Consider the following 20,601-nt stretch of genomic DNA (forward strand, 5'->3'; position numbering starts at 1 on the left):
TTTTCCCCTCCAGGATTTACTATCCATCTTTTCTGTGTACCTCTGAAGTCATGTGCAAGTATCAGCTCTTGAAAAGGGTTGAAAAAAAGGCATAAGTATTGGAAATGAATTATAAAAACTGTCAGCTTTTCTGTGTGTCTTTTTTCAAAGTATTAGGTCCCGATGGCTGGGAAAGCCTGGTTAGTCTGCTGAGCGAGATCAAAAGAAAAAATAAACTTCAGGAAAATTTAGTGTTGCCTGAGATTTATGGATCCTGTGCTGCTCATTTGGCTCGTGTCTGGTTTTTAACCTGTAATTCTAGAATTTGGTGGGCTATTTTCTTCATAGAGGTCTGTTTGCTGTCTGCTGAAACATCATTTGGGCAGCAGTAAAGTCAATGGAGAAAGTACAAGTGCAATTCCCCTGCTTTAGTTTCTTTCCTACCCAAATTGATAAAAAAGACACTCCCAGTGAATAAAGTACTAAACAAAAAAGGGGTATTTGAAGTGATATTGTTGTGGGTGTCCTCTTTGCAGTGTTAATGTGTGTGGGTTTTTCCTCCTGTGGAAAGGCCACTGGCTCAGTTGGGTGTGTTCTGTGTTCAAGGCTCTTGTTACAGAAGATGCTCTTCCAGTAGGAAGAGCAGTGTTTGGAGCACAACCTGGTGCACAGCTGGTCTGTATGAAAGAACTGACAGCTCTGTAGCCCAGTTGTTACACTGCTGTGTCCTGGAAGAGGCAGATTGGGTTCACCAGCCTAATCCCCAAACATGTGGTCTATATTCAAATCCGAAATGAGGCGGAACTGTGAACAAGCTTTATGTTTGCTTGGATTTATTTTGGTATATGCCAAATATATATTCTGTGCAAGTGCATCCCCTGGGATCTCTTCCTAAGCTGCTACTGTGACCCCTCTATCAGACCAGTGTCTCAGTTCCTTCCACTCGGGGTGTGTGGGATTCCTGGATAGGCCTTAACCTTGGAGCAGATTCCATTGAGAGGCAAAGTTTGTGGAAAGACAAATAGAAGCTGGTTGACTCTTTTCCTTACTAATCTGTAGTTTCTGCTTTCTGTGGCAGACAAAATTTCAGAGAAAAAAGTAAATGTTCATGGGAAGAAGTAATTTTTGATTAACGATCAAAATTGTTCTCTCTGTGTTCCATGTATTGTCTGAAATCTGTAAAAGAGGTTTTTGTTATGTATTCTAATAGCCTCTGCAGCTCAGCAGAGTGAGACAATGTATTAAAATTAAGTGATAGGTATCCATTTGGTGTAGGGTGATTTAGGATGGATTTAGAAATCTCATCAGTAAAACAAAGTAGATGAAATTAAAACAAATCCACCTTTTGGTCTGTAAGTGCAGACATTTATAAAATAAATTGGTATATCATGTTACTTTTGTTTTTCTTTAAGATGAATTCATGTGAATTAGACTCGAGTGTGGAGTTACAAGATGTGTTGGAACATGTTGAAAGGTATTAGCCATACACACAACCTCACCTCCTTTGAGTTGAGTGGATGGGCAAAATTTGGGGTCTTCGGAGTTGCTGCTGTGATGGTATAAGCTGATGAAAGCAGCAGACAATTCTTGTCATAGTCTAGTTCCTTTACCCATGCAAAATCCAATTTTTTTCCCTGAATAAAGCATAAAGGAAGCAAAGCTGAGCAATTCCTTTGCTCTCTGTTCCCAGCCTTGGAGATTTTTCTACAAGTTCTTGCAGTCTTATCTGCAGCTTTTGGGTCCTGCTCAAGTACCTTTCATGGGGTGCTTTAATTTCCATCACCTTCCCCCATTCCATTTCCCTCCTTCTCCCTCCTCATTTTGCTTCAGTTCCCTATTCCATGCTGAACTTTGAATTTAGCTTGGGTTTGCTGCATAAAGGTCAGAGACAACAGTTGTCATCTTGAGAGAGATTCTGCACCTGAGCAGTGTCTGGCAGAGCTGAATTTTAATCTTCCTTTATCTTTGAAATCTTTCTTCTACTTCTGATTATTTTTCTTTTCCCAGAGGACACTGATGTTTTACCTTTCCAAACACAGAAAGAAAAATTAATGTTCTGTTACCCAGTGATGCTCTTTGATCAGGAGATTGTGTTAACAGTTTCTCTTAATTTTGAGACCGAGAGAGAAATGCCCAAGGGTGACATAAATCATCCATGAGTTCCAAGAGCCTTTCTTTTAAGTGTAGAATTTTCTCCTTACAGGATTGAAACTTGTGATCTGTCATCAGAATGTGAGTTACTTAACAGGGATTTTAGCACCACTTTATGTCTTTTGCTGAATTTAGGGGATGTTATTTACTGCTCTGAACTGGGGGCTAAATATGTAGCTGTGGTTTTCTTCACTGATATCAGCTGCTAACAAAATAGCTTCAGATATTTGCAAGTACTCAGAACCAGAGCAGCCTAAGGGGATTTATTCTGGTTAAAAACTTTTTAACCAAAGAACAAATCAAGGTATATTGGCTCTGCCTGGGCTGGAGTTCACTTTCCCCAGAGCAGAGCTGTGCTGCACTGGTGGCTGGGCTGGTGTTGGTGACACACCAGTGGTTGGGTCAGGGCTGAGCAGGGATCTCACATCCCAGAGGGAATGGGGAGGAGGTTGGGAGGGGACATGGCCAGGACAGCTGACCCCAAGTATCCCAAGGGATATTCCTGCAGTATGACGTCATGTTCAGCAATAAAACCTCAGAGAGAGGAAAGGGGAGACATTAATTAAGGCATTTGTCTTCCAGGGTAGCCACTCTGTGTAGTGAGGCCCCACTTCCCAGGGAAATGAGGAATAAATCATTTTTTCTTTTTTTTTTAATTTGCTTCCATGTTCAGCCTTTTTTTTTTTTTTCATTAAACTGCCTTTCTCTCAACCCATGAGCTTTTCATTTTATTTTCTCCCCTGTCCTGCTGAGGGAAGGGGGTGAGACAGTGTCTTGTGGACACCTGGCCACAGACCAGGATCAGCCACCACACGAGGGCTGGACATCCTTGGAGCTGTGGGACACAGGCCAACGTCTTGTGGGACAATTTCTATTGTTTATGAAAAGCAGCAACAATGGTAATATGCTGTAAAAAGCTCATGCTTTGCTCCAGCTGTTGAAAATGAATTACAGCACAGGCTCACCCGGTAGCATAGGATGCATTTCTGTGCTTCCACAATTACTTGGAAGCTGTGGGGTCCATTTGCACTCCAAGGGCTCATCCAGGAGCTGGGCAGCATTGACTGGGTGGGCTGAGACTGGTTTTGAAGCTGCACACTCAGGAAGAGCTTCAAAGGTAAAGGTTCTTCATCTTCTCTTGCATTAGAAAGCCAAACTTTCCTGGTTTGTCCAGGGATTGGTTTATTTCTACTAAATGGAAATATTTAGAACATGAAGGACATTCCTGACAAGGTTATGGTTTTTAATATGAAATGGATTTTGGATTTTAAATTCTTTGGCTATTTTAAATATTGATGTTTAAAATCGTGGTTGGATTTGTGAAGCAACTGCAATGCTGAGGATTCCTCATGTTTGCAGCTGGCTAACAAGGAGTGATGTTGAATTGGACAATACCAATTACCTTATTATTCTTAGTAAGTCTTTCTTAGTAAGAAAAGAAATTATGTCTGGAACAATACAGAATGACAAGGCTGTTGTGACAACAGGTGAAAAACTGAGTGAAACACTAAGATGTTGTCAAAACTGTGCATAGTCCAATTCAAACAAAAAGAACGTTGACCCAACCTTTTTTCATAAAGGGAAGGAATGAAATAGATAAAATATGCTTGAAAAGCAAACCTTTATGTCAGTTTTCATCACTGAAAAACTTCCTTTGAGATCTTAAAAGTTGCCACCCTCTGAAAAGAACATCTGTTAAAACACTGCAGTCCAAGAGGAACTTCTCTCCGTGTACCCATTCTGCTTTCAGAGCACTTCTGACTTATAATATTTAGTTTAATACAGTAAACATTGAGATTCATTTTTTGTAAACGACTACTGAAGCTGGAGTAATTTGCAATTTTTATAAAGTGTCATCGTTAGGAAATGCATGGGGTTGGGGAAGAAAGCAGGGTGGTTTTTAACTTGAATAAGCTGCTTTGAATCAGTGATGGCTCTCCTGGTAATATTTTGTGTAGCTCAGAAGATAAACTAACACCTTAAGGCACCTGTCTTTTTGTTTGAACTAAAAATTTGTTAACTAATTCCATAGCATTATACCTTGATCTTAAAGGTTTCCTTTTATTTATTTATTTCAGTTCATGTGAAGAGGTGATATGTCTCATGGTGCAGCAGAAATGAGATAGTCCAGGGCTGCACAGCATACACAGTGTGTTCTTCTGAACTGTTTGACTGTTAGACTGAAAAATATTTAAACAGAATGCAAGGCCCAGAACAGCTGTGACAGCAGAGGAAGTTTCAAATTCTCTCTTTTATTCTTTTCTGTTTTCTTGAAGATCTTGTTATATTCCTGTCCTTCTCCTTCAAAGGACAGCTGGTTTATTTTGTGTTCCCCAAAGTAAAGGTTTCAGGCATTTGACTGTGAGTGACAGGAGAGGCAAAGTGCTGTCCAGTGCCATCCCATCCATAATCCCACTGGGAGCAGGCACTTAGGGAAGGTGGTGGGGTGGGATGGCCAGTGGGGCCCCGTGGAATTAGCAGGGCAAGTGCTAAAGGAAAGGATGTGCAGAATTGTATCTGGGCTGATAGCTTGGAAGTTGGAAGCTTTACAACTTGGAAATTGAGAATAAGCCCAGCCTGTCACTGAACTATCTAAAGTAACATGATGAGGCTGAGTAAAACTTGTCCAATCATCTTTTGGTGGTGATAAAATTAAAGTGTCTGTTATTTTCTGACCAGGCTTCCCAGAGAGGTGGTCGGTGGGGAGTCTGTCAGTGTTGAGGAGACATTTGGACAATGGCCCTAAGAACGTGGGTTGCCTTGGAGTGCTCAGGCAGTTGGATTGCTGTAGGTCCCTTCCAGCTAGTCTATTAATAAATAGTCTATTTATTCTGTTTTGCTCTGTGTGTATAAAAATGGAATTTTTTCAATTGCAGCTGTGCTTTAAAATATTTAGACTTAAGAACTTCCAGGTACAGTCTCAATATCCAAATGACCCGGGGTTGGGACAGAAATGCCTCTGTTCTGGGTGTGTTGAGACACTGGATGATGAGGAGTTTTATCCCAGGTCAAAGCAGTGATGAATTGATGTTGCTGACTCTGGTGTGACTGGAAGCCCTGTGCCCAGCCTTGGCTTGGCACTACACCTGAGCTGAGGAACCTCCTCTCTCCCAGAGAGCTCCTGTCTGCCTGCAGAGGATCTCTCAGGCACATCAGAGCCGTGTGATGGATCAGAAGGTACAAACATCACACTCAGTTATGCACTGGATGCAGCAATTCCACTGAAGTCAGTGAAGGTAGTCTGGATTTTCACTGATAAAAGTGGAAACAGAAACATCTTCCATTCAACCTAAAACACTGTGCAGCCCCTCAGTGTGATTTTTTAACTTTACATTTTGCAGAGACTGTATATAAACCTGCTTTATGTCTTTCCTAAGTGGCAGTTGGTGTAAACACAGAATCATGGTATGGCATGAAACATGTGAGAAGTTCCCCTTGGAAATGAAGGGAAGAGGTTATTATAAACAACCTAATTCAAATTAAAGTGCTTGAAGTGTCACACTTGCTGCAATGCTAAAAACTTGGCACACCTGGTGCAGGGAAGCATCTAAAGTGTGTGTATGGGTTATAGTAAGTGTTCTTCCCTTGTTTCCTCTGATACAGGATCTCTGGTGTCAAAGGGAGGTTTTTCTCATCCTGGAGGATATTTTCTTTCCTCATCCTCCATGGCACTTGTACAGTACAAATAGCAGCAATAACATACAGCACAATATTCTCTACTTCTTCCTAGAACAAAGTTTTCTCATGTTTCAGCCAAGTAGGAAAATAAATTGAAATTTTAACTGAACTGGACAGCTATTCATGTTCCATGAGCTTTAAAGAGGTGATTTCTCCTCTTCATTTGCACTAGCAAGCTGGAAGACTTGCCAGCCAGTATTTTATATATTTAGGAATGATGTTGCTGGGTTTGGGAGGTTTGAGCCCCGAGAACAGTTGTTGGAATTCCCTCTCTCTGTGGCTGGTGACCATCCCTGCACTGACACAGGCTGTTTGTCAGAGGTCCAGAGGGTTTTTCACAGGTCTGTTTTTCACAGGGTGTCAGTTGGAGTGTGCCAGAATAACAAGTCCTGAAGGTATTTCAGACCCCTTTAGTTTTATGGTCTTTTGGCAGTATTTGAAGGTTTGGGGGTTTTTTTGAAGGGGAAGGACGTGTTTGTTATCATAAAATTGGGTGTGTGGCTAAACAGCTGGTTTTGGAACATCACAACTTGTGGTTCTCTCGCTGAGTTCAAATTAGAAAAGATGACTTGTTGCTCGTGGAAATGATGTGAGTAACCTTTGTAACATAAATATAGCTTTTATAGATGAAATGGCCTTTTTCAAGATTGATTTTCTCTTTAAAAAGCTGCTTTTTTTCTCCTTCCAATTTTAAAAGAATTTTGCTGGGCCATAATAACACATGTGCGCGTGTGAAAAATTGCTGTTCAGAAGTGTCTCAGCCCAGCTAAATATTGAAACATCTGCAGCTTGCCTACATATATGCTACTGAGGGAATGGTTTCCTGAACCAGGATTTAAAAGATTATTTGAGAGGTTATGCTGATTTTGGAACTTAGACTCTGTTTCTGCAATGTGTGGATCCTTCTGGTTCAATAATTTATTTTTATGTAGGATTTCCCTGTGAAGTGGTGCAGTTTTGAAAAGGGCAGAGATCCCCACTTCCAAAAAGAGGTTATAGTGCTTCTGTTGGATACAATTAACCCAAGCATGGGGGGCTAATTCCCAGAGGGTTCCATTTGCTGAGTTTCTTATGCAATTCAAGGGGGATGTTGAGGTCTTTTCCAACCTAAATGATTCTGTGAAGGGGTTCAGAACAGCCAGACTTGCCTGTGCTGGCCACAAGGAACTGACTGACAGTTCAGGGATGCTGCAGGGCAGAGGTGCCTGAATGCTAGAAATGTGTTTGGTTTTCTTCTTCTTGCACAGAGACTCAGAGAAATCACATATACTGTATATGTGATATGTATATTATATCATATATGATTTAGAAATCATCTATATTGTTAATTAAAAACCCAATTTCTCATAGATTTCACCAGACATCGAGACAAAATAGGAGAAGTCATAATGTTTTAATGCAACAATTATGAAGAATAGTGAATATTTTATAAGTATTGCTGGTGTTGTAGTTGTTTGTCACCACGACTGTTTGGTGAAGCTCCTCCTTTGCTTGGTGGGTGACACTGAACACTCTCTCCATGCTGGCAGAGAGATTTGCTGTTCCCAAAAAGAATGTCCAAACTGGTGTTTTTGCTTGCTGTAGGAAAGATTGGATCAACCTTCATCACCAGTGATAATTAGGAAAAAATATAGAGATGGCTCAAAGTTCCCTTGGATTGCTGGGTTTTATCTTATTTTTTTTTTACAAGTAGCACGTGCAGAGTTCTTGTTACCAATTTCATGGAGTTTTGGGAAAATTATCAAACCTTTTATCTAAATTTTATGAAGCAATGACAGGGAAATGATGCCTATTAAATACTTTCAATCACAGTATTTGTAAGATACGTTCTTAATGTGCAGTTGTGTATTACACTACCTTTTTCAGAATTTGTGATTCAGAGACTTGAAGCCTCGTTTAAATCTTAATCATTTTTAGCAGGATGTGTGAGACAAACAAGGTTGTTTATGTTGAGTGACCCTTGAAGCTCTCAAAGATATAAATCACGAGAACTGCTTAGTAGATCCTCCCCAGCTGGTGCTACAGCCATGTTTGGGTTTCAGTATAGCCAAAACTGCTGTTCTGTTTTCACATTTTAAATTACATTAAGCACAATTCTAACATCTGCTTCCTCCACTGATTTTCAACTTTTTGGCAGCTAAAAAATCAACATTTTCTTTTCTGATTCAGCTGAGTTCCATTAGATGCTTATTAGTAGTTTTTATTTGACATTATAGCAAGACTCTGTTGTTTCTACAATGCCATTACTATTTACTGATGATAGATGTGAGGGCCAGATAATACATTTACTGTCCTTTTAGGTGTAAATATTTCTGCAGGACAGGATAAGAAAAAGGTATTAAAAAAGAATGTAAAATATTTTTACATTCAATTTTACACTTAAAATTCTGCTACGCGTGTAGCAGAATTGACTTCCCCTTAATTCTTTGAACATTTTAGCTGCTTTTTGCTTACTGTCAGATTCACATACTGAAGCAGCTTTTTAGAGAGGATTTCTTGTTACAGAAATCGATTTAACCATATTACAGAAATTACTGTCATCGATTTGAGGATAATTATAATAGTCTGATTATAGGAATATATGGCTACATGAGATTTAGGCATTTTCACCCATTTAGAGGGGCTTACCTGAACCAGTGAATTTAGAAGCCTCATTCTCTGGAGCTCCACTGCGTTCATTAGAGGTGGTGACAGAGATTTTGGGTGGGTTGAGTTGCCCAAATTCTCTCTGGCAGAGATGGGCCTTGGGGTGACCCTGGGCCCCAATCCGAGCTCCTTATTGCTGATTTGTGTCGTTCCAGTTGGAGTGTGGGTGCCCTGATATAACTCACACCAGCCTCTGCCTGGAAGATCTGAAGCTGCTCATTGCCTTCTTATCACTGAGTTCTGGAGACTTTAAAAATATTTTAACATGCTGGATAGATTGACTGACTGACTGACTGCAGAGTAACTAATTCAAACCAGGGGCAGGGAATGCCAAGCTCAGGCAGAACTTACCCCAGGAACAAATGTCAGGGGTGATGCACAAACAGGGCTTCAGAGATACGGTGTGACCTTCAAACTGCCCACGCTGGGAGAGTTTGGGGTTCAGAGCAGTCACAAATTAAAGGAAATGTTGCTCACATTGCTGGCTGGGAGGCAGGGAAAGAACCTACAAAATCCAATCCCACATATAAACCCATCAACAAGTTATTAGGGAGGCTGAAACAGGAGAATGCAGACGGAGGGGGGAGCTTTGTAGTGCTCTGGGCTCTGCTTTTTCTCAAACTTCTACAAATTGATGGGCACTTAATTTTTATCTCTGTGTATTCTCGGGGTTGGTTGAGGTCTTTCCAGCTTTGTCTTCTGCCCTGTTGAAAAACAAACTCTTGTAACAGATCGCTGGGTTCTTGACATGTATTGGGTCCCTTTCGTTGTCAGAAATGTACATGTGTGTAAAAACTATTGCTGAGGTACTGGTTTCTTCTTTTTTCCCCCCTCAGTATTTATATATTTCATTATGAGAAAGTGGTTGAGATAAGAGATTAGAGACAGTGTGCAGAAGGCTGACATTAGGCCATTTGTGTAAAAAAACCTCTCTGAGATCCTACATTTTCCCCCTGTAAATTCTGCTGTGTTACTGTTTCTGGCACGAGCAGTGACAATTATTTTTCCTAAAATACGTTTTTATTTTCTGTCTCTTCTTTGTTCTCCCGTTCACAGTTTTAAAGTGTTACAGGACACAAATCAAACACTCTCGGGGCACTGGAATGCATTTGGTGCTTTGATACCCCCCAAAGACTTGTGATATGATGGAAGACATGAGGGAGAGATTTAGAGTAAAGTTTGCTTTGATTTCCTAAAGAAAACATTCTACTATTGCAGCTGTTAATCAGATGATCAGAATCTGTAGTTTAAGGTCTGCTCTAAGTTTTCCCTTTTAACCTTCTTTAAATGTTAAAAGTCTATAGGGGGGAAAAACACACAAAAGAAATATAATTTGTATTTAAATAAATACAGTGAGTTTGCATGAATATTTAATATTGCTCCTGTGGATTTTTTTGCATGTACATTAGCACACAGCTAAACTTCTCAAATTCAAGAGTGATCTCCTTACCTTGCTAGTTTATAAGGTGTTTGTATTTCTTTCATTTAACTGGGGGTCGTGTGTCCCCCAATCCCAAGTTACATCAAACTTTTTTAGCACAAGTGTTCATTTAAAAAGGAGAGTCAATGACCGTGAGCATGAAGGATATGTTGTGCTTTTGCATAATCCTCAGCACTCGAAAATATTTCATGTTTCTCTCTCAAAATACCTGCATTTAAAAATTTGCTGATGCTGAGATTTGCCAGGAGGTTTATTTACATTTTAGCTGAACGTTAATTTTAGGAGGTGGTGTGGGGAAAAATTTTATGTGTTGCTTTTTATGTAAATTTGTTTTCTTCTTTACAAGTTTTAGGGAAGGAAACAACTGATTACTTAGTTAATTGTGGCCATAACATGATGCACTTTAGAAGTGATTAATTTAATTTAATCTCTCCATGTAGGGAGATGCTTCTGCTGTCTATGTTGTCATCTGTTAAATACTGTCTAATAAGTCACAAACACAGCTGATGTTTTTACAGGCAGAAAATAAATAGTCCTTGCTTTCAAATAATCTTCTGAACACTACAGATTTTTTTAACTCTTGACACAAGTAGAATTGTCCTGTCATTGCAGAAGAGACCTTGATGGCACCTTTTGGTTTTCATAGATCTTTGAGGTGCAAACAGCTGTAAAAATATATATTTTGTTGTAATAACAGAATACTTCAGTTATGTTACCTTCATTTGGGATGTTATCTTCATTTGGGTATTGTCTCAAAATATGAAAGACCAATCCAGTCTCATCTTGTGAAAATCCTAAGTGATGAAATCCTAGATGATCAAAAAGGTAATCTTTAAGACTTATTTTACATCAACATTGGGCAGTGTTGTTTCTCAGCAGATTTCTTGTTTGTTCTAATCACAATTTAGGACCTGCCAACATGACTTTAAGCAGATTGTTTTCTTTCTTTTGTGGTAAAAGCTCAGCACAAACAGCAAGCCAAGTAGACAAACTCTTGGTGCAGAATGCCTCATTTTACTGGATGGAGTAATTCTTCCATTGTAAATACTTGACTCTTTAAATACTGGAAACTCTCCAAGAATTAGAGAGACTTGTTAAGGCATGGATGTTACAAAGACCACTTTTAGCAGCTTACAGATGAGGAAAAAAAGATGTAAGACATGCTAAAATCATACAGGCTATTCCCTTTGCATGCAGCTATTGTTTTGGCTTCAGCAGTAGGTTAATTCATCGTCATTAGTAGATAAAAGCTCTGAAAAAGACTGGAAGAATGGTGCTCGCTATTGGGCATTCAGCTAAGAAACAGAGATATTCAGCAGTATGGTCGGCCCTCAATTATCCCGCACAATGAGGCTGCCAGGGGCTGCCTCACAGAAAGCAAAGCCGCAGCCAATTCAATATATAGGTATTGGACTAGAAACCCCAAGTTAAAATATTTACTTTTGGAAAGTTTGTAAACGGATTTTCTTTCCACAGCAAATAAAAAAAAACAAACAAAAAACCCCACACAAAAACAACAACAAAAACCACAAAACAAAACAAAAAACCAAACAAAAACACAACAAAAACCAACCAACAAACAAACAAACAAAAACCAAAACTGAAAACATAGGGAAAGTGTAGCCTGCTATAAACCACCCTGTACCCTGCATTTCATTCTTTGGAGGGCTCTGCTGGGGCCAGAGATGTCAGGGGGAGGTGATTTCAGGTGGTGGTTTCACTGCAGAGACTTGGTATTAAAATTTTATTTAACACAGGGAATACCATTTGTGAAGTTTTATATTGTGCTGTAAAGGTCACATCCCTATAAGGAGGACTGCTGTGCTTTTCTGGAGGTGAATGGCCTGGTGACAAGCACTGAGGAAGTAACAAACTATGAGGGACCAGGGGGTTTGGAACTGCAGTGCAGAACTTCCACTTTGCAGGGAACTATCTGTATAATCTTTGTCACAAAAAATAAACAATAAGGGTCCTTTCAAACAGCAGGAGGAAAGGCTGGATAGAAAAACAGGTACAGGAACCCAGGAAGCATCATCTCCCAGCTCCTCTCACTGGTTCTGCTCTTGCAGAGCCTGTTTCCTGCAAACTCTGAAGCATTTCAGCCTTCATTCAGGCTTCAGATCCCAAGGAAATCATGGGGAGCTGTAGGCTGTAAATTTTCCAGGAGCAGGGCTGGAATACCTTCTCAGAGGTGCTGAATGCTCTCTGCTTTCACTGGCATTAGCAATTCTTAGGACTCTTGTGCTCTTTTTGATTAGTTTTGTTGCTAAGTAGAGTTTGGGATTGTAACGCTGATTTTTAGTCAGGCCTGCACCAGAATTCCTGTTTATATATCAGCTTTTCAGGGCAGATAGGCATGGCATGGTTTATTCCTGTAATCTAACTTTTTGCTGGGCCTCATCCCAGCTTCTTTAGGGAGGGATTTTCAGCTGCTGCTGAAGCTCACAGTGATGAGGTGACACAGGCAGTTATTTGTACAGGCAGAAGGGTACAACAGTTCAGTACAATGTAAACCAACTGCATGTAATCCATACCACATTGGGAGGTTAGGTTCCTTAAAGCTTAATAAAAGCTTGAGTAAAGCTTGTTGTTATTATTTTCTTTTGAAAAATCTTATTTGCCCAATACTTCTTTGAAGCAGGAGGAGGTCTTTTCCTTTCTTATCTTCTGTACCTCTTCTCTCACACTAAAACCTGCACCTGATTGTGGATGTAAAGCTGGTACACTTTATTAATGAGACATTCACTGCTGAATTAACACACAGGTATCTTAACACATCATTTTTCAGAGTCAGGATTGATGGTCTGCCTGCAGTTCACAAAATCATTGCAGTCCTCTTGCATGGGATTTGCTTTCTTTTCTGTTTCACCTTATAACTTGTTAATGTGTGACCCTGGGTACTGAAAAGCTTTGTTTATCCCAACAGAGAAGATTGTTCCTAATCTTTGACTTGTGTGGATATAATTTTGAAAATTTTTTGAATTAAATGTGTGATGAATGGTAGGGAATTATCTTGTTGCATTGGAAAACAGTCTGGGCCCTGATTAAATCTGCTTGTGAACTGCCTGGTTTCTTTGCTGTGTTCTGCATGACATGGTGATATCTGATGTGATAAGGTTGTTTCACCATCTGCATTTATGCTTTTTGCACGTTGCTCTTAGATTTTGATTTGCTGCTTCAGGAAATAGAACTTTCCTTGAGAAGTTACTATAAACATATAAATGCCTTTCTCTGTATTGGAACTGAAATCTTGCATTGAATGCTGACATGATCTGCACTGAGCATCAGTGGGGACCAGAGTTCCATGTGCTGTTGACAGCTTTGAAACACAACAATGAAAGTCACTTTATCAACTCTTTGTATTCTTTAGATTTATTTTCAGGGAATCTGTGTAATAGCTGGATGCAATTCGATAGCCAAACAGTTAACAAGAACAAACCAGTTCCAATTACTTGCTACTTGATCCTTGGAATAAACCCAGATGATAATAAAGTCCTAAATAATTTAATGAATGCAATGCTGGAATAGCAGCCTGTCTCCATCACCTGGAGACTGATGCAGATAGATTCCAACTTGGGTATGACAACACTGTTCTCCATGAATTCTAAATGTGAACAGATTTATACATCCTTCTACAGGCTCTGTAGTGGGATTTTAATAAGTTGGTTTCATTGAACTAGATAATATTTAGATAATCTTTACAGCATACAGTGTATTGTAATTAATAACAACTATTATTAAGCATTAATCTTCCAAACCAGCCATATGTGAAAGGTTCACAGGTCCAAGCTGCTCTCCAATATACTGAGTTAACTACTCAAGGTGGACTGAAAACCCACTGATGTTCCAAGGTGACACAGGACATTTGTTAAGCAGAGTTGGAGAACATTTCCAAGAAAACTAAACAAAGCAGTTCATGGCACCATCACTCAAAATCTGCTTTTGTTGGATTTCCAAATTAAGAGTAGCATGTTCTCTTTGTTTTTCTTGTTCCAGTCCTTGCAATCTGAAAGATTTATGGATAAAATCTTGAGTTTCAGTTTCACAAAGTGAGAAGTTCCAGTTTTTATCACAGAGTGAGGCGATTTGACCAGCTTTTAACACCTTGGCAAGAGTTTATGACAAGAGTAGACAACAAAGAAATACAGAGGAGACTTTCCCATCTGACTAAACCAAGGTGAAATATAGAATTTCCAAAGTGCAGAAGGTTGAGGTTATTTTTTTTTTTCTCTCTCTTGAAGATAAAATTTCAAAAGCTCTCCAAGGTGGCTTTCAGAAGTTTGGCAGATGCTGCAGTGTTTCAGGGCAGTTGTTAGGAGTTAGTGTTTTTCCTGGGCCAGTTCCCCTCCCATCAGTGTGAGGATGCAGTTTTATGTTACAGCTGGACTGATTCACTGTGGGCAGTGACTAAAAAGGGAGGTCTTGTTTTCTTCTCCAAAGCTTGTTCCTTCCCCCTCCAGTGTGTCAGTGGTATTGCTGCTCTGACCCCCCAGTGAACTGATTCAGAGAACTAAGGCTATAGAAAACTAACTCTTGGAAAAAAAGAGGAAAATAATGGCTTTTTAACTGATGTAGTGCTCTGATCTCTCATGGGGTCAGGTGAGTGCCAGTGCTGTGACTGAGCTGACTGAGTTGAGTAGCCACAGGCAGGATGAGTGGGAGAGCTCTGAAATGAATGGAGATGTACTGTAAATCTAGACTTTGAGCATACAGTTTTATCAGGTTAAAGATTATTTATGGATTATGTGGACTGCTGCTGAAAAAAATGGTCTTGCTGTTCTCTCTGTGCCTGGTGCCCTCTTTTCCTACATCCTCCTTTGTGGCAGCACTGCTGATTTTGTGGTTATTTGTATCAGGAGATCCAGCTGAATACTTAGCTAACAACAACAGCAAAGGGATTTCAGCTTCCCAAACATTATTGTTATATAGCAAGGGACAAAGCAGCATGAATTTGTCCTTTGTGGCAGAAGTGCAAATTTAAATTTCCTCAAGTTAGGTTTGATGTTGCATTATAAATATTAATATAGAAAAAGCTTATTTGCCAATTCATTGACACTTAGCTGGTGTGCTGTCCCAGAGTCAAAGACTTTCTTGAAGGATAATTCCCTGAAATCATGTGTGGCATCATCAGTGACAGTTTTGTCTGTGTTATTCTCCTGTAGTATCTTTCCTGAGATGGACAATGAGCCAAAGAGCACTGCTGCATTTAGGAAAGACAGTGGTGTATGCAGTGTGTGGTGGTCTGCTATAAAATCATCCTCATGTCATCATCTCTGTTAACATAAGTAGCATTTGGATGTTTTTCCTCAGTGTTTCAAATTTGTTCTGTTCAGTTTCACTAAAATATACATGTCAGTGGAACAGATTATCTCAGATATTTGGGATGGATGCTCTTTGCACGTGACCATGGCTAATTACATTGAGCTCCATCTCTGGGCTGAAGTGCATTTCTGTTCTCTGATGGACCTGGCTGCACTGAGGAAATGGCATTGTGGCCTCTCCAAACACATCTCACATGTACCCACAGGCTCAGGACTTTCTTTTGAAGTTTTTGTTTCATTCAGAAGTGAGATTCAATGCAGTGCACTCTGGCCTGGCTTTTCTCCTTACTGCTGTTTTCTTTTGGGATTACTGTTTGGTCATTGTTTGGTTCAGGCCATACTCAATTGCCCTTGTAATTAATGTGGAGCTAATAACCATGTACTAAGTACTCATGTCTGCTCTAGTTTTCTGAGGTTGTTTTGACTCTTTCAGCTCCCACTGACTTTTGGGGGGAGTTTTTGACATTTAGCCCCTCTGAAGCTCGAGGATTTCAGTTATGGACAAGCTGCTGATGTTTTAAGCCACAGCCATTAGGAGATAGGATTGTTCAGACTAAATATGACTGCCTAAAATTGAAGTGTGTGTGAAGATGAGTCTCCCCCAGATCCCTTTGTGTGTTCCTGGAGTTACCATGCTGTGTGTTTCCCCCTAAAGTGGATGTCTGGGTTTGGGCAGATAGTTCATGCCATAAAAAAAGTGGGAGTAGGTCACCTGTTAAATTTTGATTAGATTTCTAATTTAATTAATTTGGAGAAAATGATCTAAGTGTCTGTTTTGGGTTTTATATCCATGTTTCTCCATGGAAGTAGAAGTTGCCAGACATAAGAAGAGTTGAAGGAGCTCCATCCCAGGCTGAAATCAAGAACACCTCTATAATGTAGGTGCTCAGATGCACATGACAAAATGTACACTCATGCTCTGAGGTTTAAGAACTTCAGCCATACAGGAATATTAATATTACCACTGTAACATGCCATGAAATTATCACCTTACATTGTCATTAGTGTTTGACTGACAGTAATTGTGAAGTTGGTTTCTTCTGCCTTCATAAACCAGGGTGTGCTCTGTAGTTTCTGGAAACTACAAAGTGAAGGCACAGGCTCCTGCCTTCACTTTGCACATTGTGTTTGATAAGTTCAGTCTCTTCCTTGCCTGGATACTTCATCTTGTGCTAAAAGAAAGAACCAGTTTACCTTCAGTAATCCAGATTCTGGCTCCTTTCACAGTTGTATTTACAACAAGTTTGTTTAAAGCTGCAAAGACCCATTTGTAGAGTTCTCAGCTGTCACTAGTCAAGAGGATGAAATTAATAATCACTCCCTTTTCAGTCCCTAAAGCTCTTCCTTTCCAATGGCCTTTTGAGATTGGTACCACTGGATAGCAAACCCATAGTGCTCAGGTAACCTTTAAAACAAATTGTATTTTACTTGTCCAAGCTTGATTAGGATTTAAGTGTCTTTGGCAGAAATAAAAGATCAGTGAAAGTTCCTACTTCATATATGTATAAGGAATATAAAATGGAAAATCAGTGCACAACAATTAGAGGGTTCAGTTTAAGAACTTTAACTTTTCATGATTATTCTCAATTCATTCACTTAAGTGTCAGCATTGCTATTATTGATATAAGTGCCATTTCCAGTATAAAAACTCTAAATTTGAAGGAAAGTTGTAAGTATTCTGCATGTGTTGCAATTTATGATGGAAGAGGAAGTTATGGAATGTGAAGCAGGAACTGGACTCACCTGCTGGGCTGTGACACCTCAGAGATGCTGGTTCAAGCTGCACTTTCAGCACTAAACACTGAATTTTAAACACCTGCATTTCTCAGTGCTTGAAATTGCTGAAGGTCAAGCACAGGTCAAGTATTTACCAGATTTAGGTTTTTTCTGCTTTGTTCCCCAACAGACATTCTATTAAGTGACTGGGTTTTTTTTTCCTCTTTCCTAGGTGTTCACCTCCCACGGACCCACTGTGATCATGCCAACCTGGTTCTGTTCCCGAGAGTGGTTTTTTCACGTGGGAAAATTTGATGAGGGGGGCAAGGTGAGTAATGTGGATGATATCCAGGAACCATCCCTTTGTTTAACAGCCTCAGGAAGCCCTAAACCTGTTATTAAGGAACACTAGGAGAAGGGGTATAGATGAAAACTGAGGTCTAAATAAAGCTGGGTCACACCACACACCTGTTTTTTTAAAAACAGTCATTAACCAACTGAAGTTGTTTGGGGATAACTCTGGTAATTGAATTGATTGTAGTTAAATCTAACACATGTTAGATATGTCGATATACCTGGAAAAATTAAAGGATTCAGATGTAAAAGCTCCTCTTTATTCCCTGAAATAGATGCAGCAGATGTGAAAGCTAAAAAAAGGTGAGCCCATAGTTTTGTTATGAACAAGGTAAGGCAGGTTGGTGAAGGAGATTGGGAGGGAAGAAAGGTGCAGTCAGGATGGCAAAGAGATGGAAGTACATTCTCCTGAGGGGGAAGATTTATATCCCTGAGATGAAGAAAGAAGGGAGGACGGGAGGTCACAATGTGCCATAATACTACAACCATTAAATCTCATTTATCCACCTGTCTCGTATCCACTTGTCAATCCCAGTTCTTGTGCTTGTCTTTGGAAGATGTTAAGGAGCTTCTCCTCAGCATCAGGACCGAGAGGTTACAAATTAAATGACTGTTACCTGAGAAGTTCCTCCCCTGACAATTGGGTGTTCTTTTTCTTCAGAAATTTCCTGCATAAGTTCAGTTCAGTTGCTTTAAGCTTGTTAGCATGTTTATGGAATAAAATCCATGGGTGTCCATTGGTAGTACCAGAAATATGTTGGCAAATAGATCTAATTCAGATACATTTGGATCCATTCTGTGTGGTTTGGACCTGAGAGGTTTTGCTTCCAGTGGTTTTGGTGAGATTGTAGGGCTAGAATGGGTGGTTCTGAATTTTTTTGGGGGGAAGCCTTCATTATTAGTACACTAAAAAAATCTGCCAAGGCTATTCTCTATTTTATTATTTAAACTACAACACATTATGATTATTATTATTGTTATTTTTATAGCATCTAAATGAAGCCCTTCAGTGCCATATAGTGTGTGTATATATACATGCACACAGACATACACACATGTATATGTGTATGAGGATATACAAATATTATTCTTTGGGCTGCCAAAAAAATTATAATTTAAGGAGACAGCAGACAGAGAACAGAATTGTTTAGAGCAGTGAAAAGATTTGCCCTTAATTACTTGGTGGGTGAGTGGAAGAGCTGGGAATGCTGCCTGGCTCCCAATACAATCTACGTTCACTGACCCATGCTCTTTATTTCTGTTTTATTATTATTTCTTATCATTGTATTTGCACTCTCTGAAGAATGTTTGACTTCTCGAGCACTGTTAGTAAGCTCAAAAAAGAAAGCAAGCAAGTTAAAGCAGGAGCAACAATAGAGCAGCAAGCCTAATGATAAAGTTCAAGAGGTTAAGTTAAACAGACTATTGTTCTGTGCTTTTTGCTTTTAGTTTTGGGGGGGTTTTCCCTTTGTTTTGTTTTTTTTTTGAGTTGTTTTTTTTCTATTTTGCCCTCCCTGTGTAATTGTGTAGGAACTGTGCTGCTGGTTATTCAGCCATAATGCACTGACAATCTTAATCCCAATGATTTTGCACCACAATGTGTGGTGTGTCCTCCTAGTTTTAAAAATTACCAGTGATAAGTTAAACATGTTGTTTGTCCCTGTTGTGAAGTGCCCAACGTGTCCATGCCCAGACTGTGGCTGATACAGAGGAGCTTCAGAAAACACCCTGTGAACAAGGGGCTGAACAAAGCAAAGGACACGAGCAATGAAGTCAAACCTTTGTCCTCTGTGGGTTTAGAGGACACAACATCAAGTCCTAAATCTTTCACTATTTAGTGTTGCAAAGTATTTAGCGTTGCTCCAACTCGTTCATTTTCATTTGAAAAGAATTCCTTTGAGGCAAAGGAAGATTTTTCTCTGTGTTATCAGTGGAGCTGTTGTAAACTATACTGAGGACTCTTCAGAATCATCCCTGTGGATGTTCTGACCTGACCCACACTCTGTATTAATCTGATCACGCCCATCTCCATTTTTGAGTTGGTATTTAACAGTGAGACCTGCAAGTGTCCTGTTGCTGCCAGTAAACACAGCAACAGGCCAACAAATCTCCATGTTTTGGCCTTCTCCGTTTGCTAAACTGTTTCAGTGCCAAAAAGCTGCATTTCTCATTTGAAATGAAATCCAAACACCTGTTCTTCATATTTCAGTGCTTAGAACAAACGGAGGGTAATTCTTCCATGGAAGAAATTGTGATGTGGTGTTTATGGGTGGACTGATAAAAAATACAAATAGATAAGCTGTGATGCAATCCTTTTTTATTCCAGGTAGATATGTACTTATCTCTCCAGCCATCCAAGCTCTAAATGAAACAGATTTTAGAAAAATATTTACATTTTTTTAGAAGTAAAGTTCTTTCTGGACAGGGTCTGCAGTTGTTGGGAAGCCTTTTAGGATTAGTTGTTGTAGTCCTTTTAGGTAATCACTGTGACAATGTCCAAGCAGAATCCTAGATAAGATCTTCATAAATGGTCTCTAAGACCATTGTTTTATGCACTGATTAACTAAAATGGTAGAAGTGCAACCTCTGATAAATGATAATTAAAGGAGGAGTACTGAGAAGTAGAGAATTTTAGCCAGCTCTGGTGGTGTGCTGAGGCTGAGATAATACAATGGAAGTGGCCACAAGCCTATAAAGTAACATTTTAAACAGTATCCCCTGCTAGGAGGAGAGTCACGTGAACCACGTTTGTGACTTCTTTAGGAAACTAAAAGGAAATAATCTTCCTGTTATCCAGCAAGTCTGGATAAAGAGTGCAGTGCTTACTGCAAGAAGTAGCAGGACCTTCACTAAACCCTTCAGAACTCACACTTTTCATTTAGTGTGGCATTACCTGCATGGCTGGGTTTGCTCCTGTAATTTTTGGTGTCTTCTAATAACCAGCACCATTGTTGAAAAGTAATAACTGTGTCCAGAAGTGTCTGGTATAATGTGGAGAGCAGATTTTGAAGCTGTATCATCTGTTAGAGTGGGGAACTCACAAGTCATGTGCAGTGGTGGACGAGGTGTCTGTTATTAGGGAAGCAAAGTTATTGCTTCATATGTTTAACAGGGCACTTCAGTGAGAAATCCTGAGTACAATAAGAGCTGTACAAATGAGCATTGTTAACCTGCAGACTCCATTCTGTGGAAATGTGGAAAATTGTACAGTCTTGGCTTTCTCCAGGCACTATTACTCTTGACATCTTATGTGCCAAACTTGTTTCTTTCTCTAGAGTTTTACCACAGCTTTGTCCCAAATTCGTGTCACCTCTG

General features: G+C 39.7%; 2 protein-coding genes across 8 annotated transcripts in view; one reads left to right on the top strand and one right to left on the bottom strand.

Annotated features, from left to right (window-relative positions):
- The window catches only part of TBCD (tubulin folding cofactor D), a 579,906-nt gene that overhangs the window by 414,326 nt on the left and 144,979 nt on the right, over positions 1 to 20,601 (bottom strand). The window lies entirely within an intron of this gene.
- Positions 1 to 20,601, top strand: part of B3GNTL1 (UDP-GlcNAc:betaGal beta-1,3-N-acetylglucosaminyltransferase like 1) — a 114,423-nt gene that overhangs the window by 63,194 nt on the left and 30,628 nt on the right. For all 3 annotated transcript variants that reach the window (XM_064675702.1, XM_064675703.1, XM_064675704.1), the window contains one exon: positions 17,165 to 17,260. In XM_064675702.1, coding sequence (XP_064531772.1) covers positions 17,165 to 17,260 — 96 coding nt within the window. The remainder of the gene's footprint in view (positions 1 to 17,164; positions 17,261 to 20,601) is intronic.

The sequence above is a fragment of the Pseudopipra pipra genome, chromosome 19 (genome assembly GCF_036250125.1).
Source record: "Pseudopipra pipra isolate bDixPip1 chromosome 19, bDixPip1.hap1, whole genome shotgun sequence".
In the NCBI taxonomy this organism is placed as follows: domain Eukaryota; kingdom Metazoa; phylum Chordata; class Aves; order Passeriformes; family Pipridae; genus Pseudopipra; species Pseudopipra pipra.